The sequence below is a fragment of the Chaetura pelagica genome, unplaced genomic scaffold, assembly GCF_000747805.2.
Source record: "Chaetura pelagica isolate M959 unplaced genomic scaffold, ChaPel_1.0 scaffold350, whole genome shotgun sequence".
Classification (NCBI taxonomy): Eukaryota; Metazoa; Chordata; class Aves; order Apodiformes; family Apodidae; genus Chaetura; species Chaetura pelagica.
The window spans coordinates 829,865-840,503 of record NW_009951818.1 but is presented as its reverse complement, the minus strand read 5'-3'; the positions used below and the strand labels follow the sequence as shown (position 1 = coordinate 840,503).

Here is a 10,639-nt window from a genome sequence, read left to right as displayed (position 1 = left end):
TACTGCTGGACAGCTGCAGCAGGCACAACAGACAGTCTTCCGCTTCCCTGCCAGAGCTGGAGGGCAGTTGTGTCGCTGACAGGTCAGCACTTGCTTCTCCACTTGCTTGAGACGGGGGGATGGAGGCATCTGTGGGGATCCTGGCCAGAGAGCTGAGACCCAGCTGAGGTGGGAGCAAAGAGGAGCCAGAGCACAGGGCAGCCTGGCAGTGCTACCAGCAAGAGATGGGAAGACAGGGCAGAGAATGCTTGGCTTAGGCAGGAGCAGCATCCCCAAGGGAAGCATGGGTTGTCAGTCTGCTGCCCCAGGGTTTGCCCTGTAGCTAGTGAACACAGTGGGGACAGGTCCCTGGTGCAGCCTGTGCTGAGGGTAAACTGTGCTGCTAGGAGGGCTGATGCAAGGACTCAGGTGCCCGATGAATGATTTTTGAGTTCTGGTGTTTGGATCTGAGCAGCTGCCCTTGTTTTTGTATTTGGGTGTCAGTCTGTTGGATCAGTCACTGAACCACAATGCAGAGGAGAGATTAGAGAGAGAGACAGAGCCAAGGAAGGAGTGGTGCTGCTGTGCTGCCTTGTGTGCATTGTCTTTTGAAGGAATTTCTTGTTGCACCAACTCAGGGTTCTCCAGGTGTTGTACTGGGGCTGGACATGCTCCTGATTGGAGTTTCAGAACAGGACTAGACTCTCCTTTATGGGGGCAGCCATCATCTGAGGACCAGCACTGAGGGTGAGACAGTTTCTTGTGTCTTGCCTGTTTGTGCCCAAGTCAACAGGTCTGATAGTCTGCATGCTTTCTTGGACCCCTTATGACTCTCAGGGGCCCTGGCAGACAGCGTGATCCCATGCAAGGGGATTTGATTTCCTTTGTTATCCGGAGGAGCTTGGAGAATAATGGATGTGTCTCTCTGTGGTGTGGTGTGTAGGGAGATGCCCAGTCTGGGTGAGGTGGCTCGTGGTTCCTGCTCTCTGGCATCCCTTACTTTTCCCTCTGGTGACAGGATCTGGGCCTGAGGGGAGCTTTCTGTGCCAATCTTTGTCTCTGGAGCTGAAGAGCTTTGCAGTAAGTGGGCTGGGCTGAAGGCTGTGTGGCCATGTCCCTGAAGCTCTGGAATGCACACTTCTGTGGCCCAGTGGTCTCTAGTCCCTGTGTAGGCCACTGTGATGTCCTTGGAATCACAAGCTGGGTGAGATATTTTTTCCCTCAGTACCCTGTGGATGATGGAGCTGGACTCCCAAGTGTGAAGGCAGCAGGACCCAGCTGGCCTGGGCATTTGGGCTCTTGCAGTTTGGCTCAGTGCAGTGATATGATTCTTGCAGAGCTGGCTGAGCATGGGCTGTGCTGTGGGCACGTGCTGGGCCCTCTCCTCCCAACATCTTCTGCACTGTGTATTGGTAGAGCCAGGAATAGTGAGGAGGGCCCCAGACATTTCTGAACCATGCCTGGGAGCTGGACAAAAAGTGCTGTGGCCTTTCTTTTTCTCTCTGGAGCCCTGTAGGCCAGCTAAGCCCTCCTTGGCCCGCCGTGTGCCAGGAAAAGAGCAGGTTTTGAGCTGCTCTTTGGGGCAGGGCCTGGTTTCTGCCACATGCTGCTTTTGGCTAGCCTTCCTTGGTGCAGTGCAGAGCCACGCTTTGGAGCTGTGTGTGGCCAGGGCAGGACTAGGGGTCTTTCATATGGCCCAGAGTGCCTGTATTCATACTGAGCTACGTGCTCATAGCCTCTTCTCTCTCCCCAGGTGGTACCATGGCCCAGCAGGTCCCAGTCCAGGCGATTCAGGTGCACCAGGCACCGCAGCAAACGTCTCCCTCTAGTGACAGCAGCACTGACCTTACCCAGACCTCTTCCAGTGGAACAGGTAACTGGGACATTACAGTAACCATGTTCTGTCTTCCTTCCTATCCACTACTGATAACACCCCACAACCAGTAGATCTCATGCCTGCTCCCTGTCCAGGATCCTTCTTCAGACCAACTCTATCCCAGCCTTTCTGGTAGTTTCCCAGGTGTATTTATCCCTGTTGGCAGCCCCTGTGCTATGCTTTATAGCAGCTGTGCTGTAGAGGTGGCTGTGCATAGGGCACCTTATGAGGAATTTCAGAGCTTCTCCAGATACAACATCGGCTCTTACTTGGAGCATGGGGCTTTGAACAGGTTGCCCAGTTCTCAGATGGTTTCTTAGTGAGTCAGCGTTGCCCCTAGCACAAGGCATTGGCTCACATCTACTTGAGATTTTTACTGTATACGCAGAAGACACCTCTGTTAGAGAAATCTGAGTTGTGGTGCTTGGATGCAGGCTGAGTCCAGTTCAACGAAGCTTATTAAAGCTTTGTCAGGAAGCTTGTATCTTAAGTTGAATTCACTTTTGGAATATTTGGCTACCGTGCTTTTCTGCCCTCTCATACCCACTCATGAAAGGAGAGGTTTGAGCTCTCCTGCCTTTTTCAACCAACCCTTTGGGGGTTGGACTAGGTGATCTTTCGAGGTCCCTTCCAGCCCCTAAGATTCTGTGATTCCTCGGGGCTTTTCCCCAAGAGCTTGGGAGAACAAGACAGGTAGCTCCAAGCACCTGACGCTTCAGGAACAGGTTGCTGAGGTGGCTGAGGGAGGAGCGCTGAGCAGGCGCGTAGGTGTAGCGGACTCCTTCTGTGTGGCTCATGTGTGGTCTTGTCCTGGTGCCAGTGACCCTCCCGGCGACCATCATGACATCGTCTGTGCCAACCACGGTGGGTGGCCACATGATGTACCCCAGCCCACACGCGGTGATGTACGCGCCCACGCCCGGCCTCGCGGACGGCGGACTCGCGGTCCTCAACGCTTTCTCACAGGCGCCCTCAGCGATGCAGGTGTCCCACAGCCAGGTCCAGGATCAGGGTAAGACAGCTGTCTGGGTCAGTGCTCCCTTAAGTGCTCTGATACGGATTTTTTTTTCCTCATTTTGCATGTGTTTATGCTGTGTCTTAATTTCAGAGAGTTTTCTTCTAAGCAGTCCTGGAGGCTGCACGCAGGCCTGGCAAGGGTGATGCTTGATGGGTGCTTTTAGTTCCCACCCTTCTCCTATACAAAGAATTGCTTGAGCTATTTGCTGGGGAAAAAGGGTGAGAGTTGCTGGGATAGGTGGTGTAGGGGGCAGGCAGTGGAGGGAGCTAGGAGACTCCGGAGAGGACCTGTTGTTGCATGAGGGGGCAAAGCAGCATGAAGCCCTTCAGGCAAGACCTGGATTGAGGGCTTCTGCCTGTTTCTCACAGCTTTTGGAAAACTAGCATGTGTGGCTTTCTCCTGTGATGCCTCCATACGTGCAAACAGGCAGCTTTCATCCTTGTGAAGCTTCATGGAGCTCAGGGAAAGGACCCACGGGGGAGTGCTGTTTAAGGGACAGCGTCATTTGTACTATCTCTCTGTGGCAGGTGGCGTCCCCCAAGTGTTCCTGACAGCCCCATCAGGCACCGTTCAGATCCCGGTCTCAGCTGTCCAGCTTCACCAGGTAGGTGCAGACTGGTACTCACAGGTGTTCAGGGGGTGTCCTTGCTCTGCCTCTGCCTGCACATCCTTTGTGGGTGTGGGCAGACCTGGGCACTTGGGTAGGGCCAGTCCTCAGGTCTGGGAAAGCTGTCAGTGCCACCCACCCTTGGGTGAGGAAGTCTTGCCCTCCTTGGACAGGTGCCCAGAAAGGACTGTGCCACCCTGGCTGCTGGCACACGTGGTCTCAAGCATGCTGTCCCTCAGTGCTTCCTCCTCCCTTTTCTCTCTAGATGGCTGTCATCGGGCAGCAGAGCAGCAGTGGCAGCAGCCTGACGGAGCTGCAAGTGGTCAACTTGGACACCTCACACAGCACCAAGAGTGACTGAGAGGCCTCTGCTGCCAGCCTGGTGCTGTCCCTGGCTTGTCACACCAGGGCCGGGGCTGGTGGCAATTCTTTCTCGTACAGACTGCACCAGTTATTTATTGTTGCCTTTTCACGTTTCCTTCATCCACACATGCACACACACACAAACACGCACTCACCCACACACACACACACACACACACAGGCATGCGCGTGGGGCTGCAGGACCCACCTGGGGTGGAGCTGTGCTGGGGCCATGCAGGGCTTGGGGGTGTTCTGGATGCTGCGATAGCTGTGCTTGTCTCACGCCAGCCAAAGAAACTTGTCTCTTGAGGGGAGGACTGCCCTGCGCTGAAAATAAATACTGTGGGCCGTTCCCAGCTGGAGGCTTTGGCTCCTTCTGGGCCCTCTGTGAGTCACCTTGCCCATGAGTGTTTTCTCTGTGTGGGGCTCAGCTCGGACCCAGAGCTGTTCTGCAGGCACAGCTCCTAGCAGAGCTGTGCTGCTGGTCTCAGCAATGTGCCTTTGTGGGGGTGACAGGTCCTGGCCACAGCAGCTCACCCTGGGCTCTGGAGAGGGGAGAGTGGCCAGCTTGCACGTGCATCTCTGGTTAAACCTGCATGCCTGCCCTCTGGAGGGCAGGGCACAGCCTGTGGTACGTGGCCCCATCCTCCTAGTATGCACTACAGTGAACCCTCTGCCCTCAGTGCCTCCTCACTGGGCTGCCTGGCAGATTTGCAGCCTGCCTCTTTCTGCCCCAGCGGTTGCCCTCTCACAGCAGAGGTGGTCTGTGGATGCCCAGGAGCACAACAGTGCCCCAGAGAGCTCCTGGGGGGGCTCTGTGGCCAGCTCAGCCCCACACTCTTTTCTCAGTCCTCACACTGCTTGCGGACTCTCTACCCCCAGGGCAATGTGACTGGGTTTATCCCACATTCCCCTGCAGCTCCAGCCAGTGCTTTCTAAATTTCTGTGTCTGATGGAATTTGGAGAAAAAAGAGTCAAAGGGAAGAGCCCATGGGGCACTGAGCTGCTGGGCAGGTGGCAGGCTCTTCCTCTGAGCTCCAGGGTGAGCTGCAGGCCATCCTGGGCTGAGAAGGACCAGCTGTGATGCCTGTGCAGGCTCAGCAAGGCCATGAGAGACAGGCTAGGGCATGCTTGGTGCTGCATGGGAATTGCTGTGAATGGCTCTGCTGCCTAGCCCTGTCCCTGGAGGGAGAGTGAGCAAGTGAGAGAAGCTGCTGAATCCTTAGTGGAAGATGCAGCTACTGTAACTTTTTTTTTTTTCTAAGTTAAAGACAAAAGAAGCCTTGGAGAAAAAAAAGAAAAAAAAGAAAAAAAAAGAAAAAAAAAAGAAAATGACTTTATTTTTCTAAGTGTTAAACTCAGTATTTATGTAATTCTTTAAGGAATAAAAGTTTGGCTCCTGTACAGTTTTCATGGGGTTTGTACCAGGGGGATGGGAGAGGGGTGGGTGGGCATGGAGGCAGGAAAGGGGCCTTGCATTTGAGTTTGTATTGTAACCTTGGACATGTTCCCTCAGCATTAGCGTTTAAGCTGCGCTCTCCACCTACCGAGCAAGTGAGAGAAGCTGCTGAATCCTTAGTGGAAGATGCAGCTACTGTAACTTTTTTTTTTTTCTAAGTTAAAGACAAAAGAAGCCTTGGAGAAAAAAAAGAAAAAAAAGAAAAAAAAAGAAAAAAAAAAGAAAATGACTTTATTTTTCTAAGTGTTAAACTCAGTATTTATGTAATTCTTTAAGGAATAAAAGTTTGGCTCCTGTACAGTTTTCATGGGGTTTGTACCAGGGGGATGGGAGAGGGGTGGGTGGGCATGGAGGCAGGAAAGGGGCCTTGCATTTGAGTTTGTATTGTAACCTTGGACATGTTCCCTCAGCATTAGCGTTTAAGCTGCGCTCTCCACCTACCAGCGTGTACCAGGGATCAAGCTGAAGTGAGTGAGGTGGTTGTTTCCCACTTACCTGTACTGAGGACTCCATACCCATCATTTGGGGCTTAATGGGCAGAAGACAAGTTGTGGAGCAGTGGCTGTTCTCTAGAAGTGGGAAAGCCATCCCTCAGGAACAAGAGGCTTGCAGTGTGCCTGGGAGCCAGAGATGGGCTGGGTTTCCTGCTGGCTGCCGTGTTCACCTCTCGTCCTGGGACCCGTGGCTGTTCTGTCCCTGCTCTTGGTGCGGAGCAGCGCTACCTGTGACTACCTAAGGGCTATGGGCATCCCCACTCCTCCCTGGGTGGCAAGTGGCCAGCAGTGGCCGGTCCTTGCTCTCTGTGCAGGTAGCATCTCCTGAACTCCTAGCTGATGATCTGGGCTGTAGTTTCCCCCCTCTACAGGCATTTCTTAGTGCACAGATGTGAACAGGTTCCCTTCAAGCCGCCTGTGCAAAATGCTCCCAGAAGGGACTTTAAGCCCTCAGTCTGTTATGCAGCCTGGGAAGGGCTTGTGGGGAGTTGGGGGTGGCCTATTTGGCAAAAGTGACATTGCATGCTGCCTCTCCTTAGCATCCTTGCTTTAAGAGAGATGTGTACCTGCAGCTCAGAGCACGTGGGAGTGCTGTGCTGTCTTGGTTTGACTCGGGATCGGCGGTTAAACCAAGGGCAACAATTTCCCCTTGCTAGGTGTAATGAAAGCTCCTCAGCGACGCTCCCAAAACAAAGCTGGGTACTTAGGAGTTCATCCAGGAAAAAAAGGAGGGCTTGGGGTTTGCATTGTCCTCTGCCCCCCAGCACATCCCTCGTGGCCTGGCTTTGCTCTGCTTTGCTTTGCGCTAGCACGGCGGAGCAGAGCTGCTGGGCCAGGGTGGCAGGAGTGCCCCTGCTGCTACAGGATGTCTCTGGTTGCATCCCCTCCCTGGCTCCCCAAAAGGCAACTGCTGGTTAAACGCTAATGGTGTATTTTATTTAAGTGCAGAATTGTAAGAACACTTGTGTATCAGGGATGAAACGGCATTTATAGTGTGGTGACATTTTTAGTTCATTTTACTTGGTTTGAGGGTTGTGTGTGTGTGTGCGTGTGCTCGTGTGTACGCATAAGTGTGTGTGGGATTTCCCCCTCCCCCCTTCAGTTTCCAGGGTTGTGTTTCTGGAAGGATATGGAAGTAATCACAGTACTATGTACAGAGCTTTCTTTTGTATTAAAAAAAAAAAAATTACTCTTTCAATAAATGTTATCATTTTGTGCACAGATTTGGGATCTTGGCCATGCTTTGTAGGAGGGGGTGACACACACCAATGAATGGGCATCAGAGACAGATTCCTGCACCTGTTTGTATTCTGCAAGGGGTGAGGGGTTGTCTTGGGATGATGTGGCAAAGGGAGTCTCTGCAAAAGTCTCCATCCCCACTGCCTCCTGCACAGGTGAGACCTGAACAGCTGGACTTCTCTTTTGGGAGTCCCAGAGCCAGTGGGTTCCTAGAGGAGGCCTGTGGTGGAAACAGGGCTGTGAGGGTTGGCCTTCAAAGTTCAGGAATGGTGCTGGTGAGTAGGGCATGGTGTCAAGTCAAGAGAAATATGAACCAAAAATGAGGAGAAATGGAGACTTTAGAAAACGAATTGTTCAAATACATGGGTCTTCACAGTGAGGAGCAGGAGAAGCTCAAACAACAGTTAAAACAGGGAGGACAAACAGCCCCTGTTGCTTACAGAGTAGTTAGGCAGTAACTAAGGCCTAGGAAGAGGAATTTTTTGCCATTGGAACATAAAAGAAAGTATGATCCCTAGGCCTGGCCCCAGGTGGATTTTGTATTTATATATTGATAAACTATCACAAAACAAAGGAGGGCAAATATGGTTTTTAGTAGTGATAGAGGTATTTCCAGGATAGATCAAAGCTTTGTATGAAGATGCTGTTATTAAGTTAGTGTTCACCTGATGCAGCACTTAACAGATAAGTGATGCTAGTCAAGGTCCTGTCATCCTGGGAGATGTCTTGCAGCTGTAATGTCAGAGCATCCAGACATGGTGGTTGGGGTGGGCAGTCCAATCTCCAGGCTTGGAAAGGAAGAAGAAGAAACTGGGCTTTGAAATAAACCAATTTAGAGGCTGCAGGCAGAACAGCTTTCTCTGACATTGACAGGCATCTGATCCTGGTCTCAAATGAAAATGAGGTTGTTTCCCCTCCCCTGTTCTGAGTCCATTACTTTTGGACACCTAATGTATTTGAGGAAGGAACTTAACTGTTGTCTTTATGAGGCCCAACTCCAAGACTGTGAAATTCCCTGCAGAAAACTCCTATGAAGAAGATACAGCAATATTCAAAGTCCAAACTGGAGAGGCATTACTTAGTCAAGTCAAAAGTGGATGCCTGTAGGTCCCTAGAGGCCAGGACAAGGAAGGGTACATGGTAGCTCAGTAAAATGCCTAAAGGTGGGAAAGAAACCAAATGGAGAAGGGCTTGTCACAGTCATCAGCACTGCTTAGTCAACAGTATGCCTGCTAAAAATACAAATACTAACGGTTGTGTGGCATCAGGTCCTGGAGTAGATACCAGTATAATGTAAGGAAAGCTTAGACTGATTAAAGTCTGTGCAGTGGTGGGACTGTGCTAACTCTCATAGTCCAATCTGGAGAACACCTATCACAGTGTAATAGGAGAGAAGATCATACAGAAAGTGCTTAGGAGCAAAATGGAGGTGAAACGGCTCTTTCACCATCATGAGAGGAGGTGCTTCATATTTATGGACTGCACCGCAGCCAGCCCAATGTTCACCATGCCTCCACAAATATGTCTTGTGGCTCAGCACCACGAAGCCCATATCAGCACAAATAACCCCATGTTACTTGTGCACAAGGTTCTGTGTATGACAAATAAAACTCCTAACACGGAGCAAGACACCACAGACATAATAATTATTTTTAGGATAAATTACTAAGCGTGGTATCAAGACCATCAGAGCCAAGACATTAGCAGGGCATATGAACACCACGGAAAAGCTTTCAACATCAGAAACAAGATGCCTGTGTCCTATCCAGCCACTGCCAGTTATTGTGGGTGACAGTTCTGGCTATGGGATTTTGCCAGCTGGTGTTACCAGTCCAGCTGCATTTCCCGCTACAGAGCATTATCACCACCTTGTGTTTGTGACACTGTTGCAGGTGCAGTACATGCACAAAACAACAGGTGCCAAGAATAGAGGCAAACAGCAATGCCTGTGAGTGTGGTGTCAAATTTATGTAGTTGTGTGGCGTTCAGGAAGTTACCTTCCTCTTCATTAGTGCAAATAAACTTCATTTATCACTCCAGAATTTGAAGGGACTTGTTAAGGCAAAGCATAGTATAACTAAACACCTGTTTAATGCTGTAAATTTTAACAATGCATTGGGAATTTGTGGGGAAGGAAAATGGCATGTTAATGGAAAACACAAAGATTTCAAGAGCATCTGTGAAATTCTGGAAGGAGAGCATCAATAGCAACAACAGAGGCTCCAGGCACTAATGGAGAAATCAAGAGGCTGGCTTGGAAATGAATTTAGTCCACTGTTGGTTCCACAGCTTTAGAGGGTGGTCCCCACAGACTGCTGCAGCACTGCACTGATTTATCCATCACAGCACTGACTGATCTAGCCTGTAGTTAATTGCAGCTTGTACTAATTGCTGCTAGCTGTTGTAAAACATGGAAATTGTCTAATTAGTTGCAGTAGTACTGAGGGTAGAATTGAGGTAGGCACATCAAGTTGCTTCAGGATCACATATTTTAATGTGGATTTATTTATTTATTGAATAATTTAAAACAAATATTAACAGAACAATAGAAATCTATACCTACTGGCTCGTAGCTAACTGCTGGGAGGCCCGTCAAGGAAGGGAAATATGGGCAAAGCATAAAAGTTTTGATTTTATGGCATGCATGTTACAGATCAGTATAACATCAAAGTAGGAAGGGAACTGGAAACAGGCCAAACTTGTGTGCAACAGGCTTTAATTGCCTCTTCAGAAACACTGGGAGTGGGGAAGTCTTGCAACATAAAACCTGTGGGGAGGGGCTGCAGTTCTCCCTGCAGGAAGCCCGAGAAGGTGGAGGGAGGGTTGGGTGCAGGGGTGAAAATACCCTAGGCCTGAAGACATTGCCACGATGCAATTGGCACTTGAGACTCCCCAGACACTTGAGTGTCTTGGGATAACATCCTGGAGGGTAGAGGGGCCCATGAAAGCTGGCTGATATTTAAGGATCACCTTCCCCAGGCCCAAGAGTGATGCATCCCAACTAAGAGGAAGTCAGGTAGAAACTCAAGGAGGCCAGTGTGGATGAGCAAGCAGCTCCCAGAAAAGCTCAGACTTAAGAAGGAAGGATACAGGGTGTGGAAGCAAGGACAGGTACCCTGGGGGGATTACAGAGAGGTTGTCCCAGCAACTAGGGATCAGGTTAGGAGAGCCAAATCCCAGATGGAATTAAATCTTGCCAGGGATGCAAAGAAGACTCAGAAAAGCTTCTGTAGGTATGTTAGGGAAAAAAGGACAACCAAGGAAAATGTAGGCCCTCTTCTGAAGGAAACAGGAGACCTAGCTACACAGGATACTGAGAAGGCTGAAGTTCTCAATCACTTCTTTGCTTCACTCTTCTCTGCCAAGTGCTCCAGCCTCATCACAAAGGCCACAGCAAGTGAAAGCAGGGAATGGGAGAACAAAGCAATGCCCACTGTAGGAGAAAAGAGCAGGTTGGTGACCATCTAAAGAACCTGAATGTGTACAAGTCTATGGGACCTGATGGGGCCCATCCACAGGTCCTGAAGGAGCTGGCAGATGCAACTGCTAAGCCTCTGCCCATCACATTTGAGAAGTCATGGCAGTCTGGTGAGGTTCCTGCTGC

At 50.4% G+C, this 10,639-nt stretch overlaps 1 protein-coding gene across 1 annotated transcript in view; it reads left to right on the top strand.

Moving 5' to 3' along the window:
* Positions 1–4,075, top strand: part of SRF (serum response factor (c-fos serum response element-binding transcription factor)) — a 13,117-nt gene extending 9,042 nt beyond the window's left edge. Inside the window, exons 3-6 of the mRNA XM_010008557.1 lie at positions 1,733–1,852; positions 2,676–2,867; positions 3,401–3,477; positions 3,746–4,075. Coding sequence (XP_010006859.1) covers positions 1,733–1,852; positions 2,676–2,867; positions 3,401–3,477; positions 3,746–3,841 — 485 coding nt within the window. The 3' untranslated portion in view covers positions 3,842–4,075. The remainder of the gene's footprint in view (positions 1–1,732; positions 1,853–2,675; positions 2,868–3,400; positions 3,478–3,745) is intronic.
* The last annotated feature ends 6,564 nt before the right edge of the window (positions 4,076–10,639 follow it).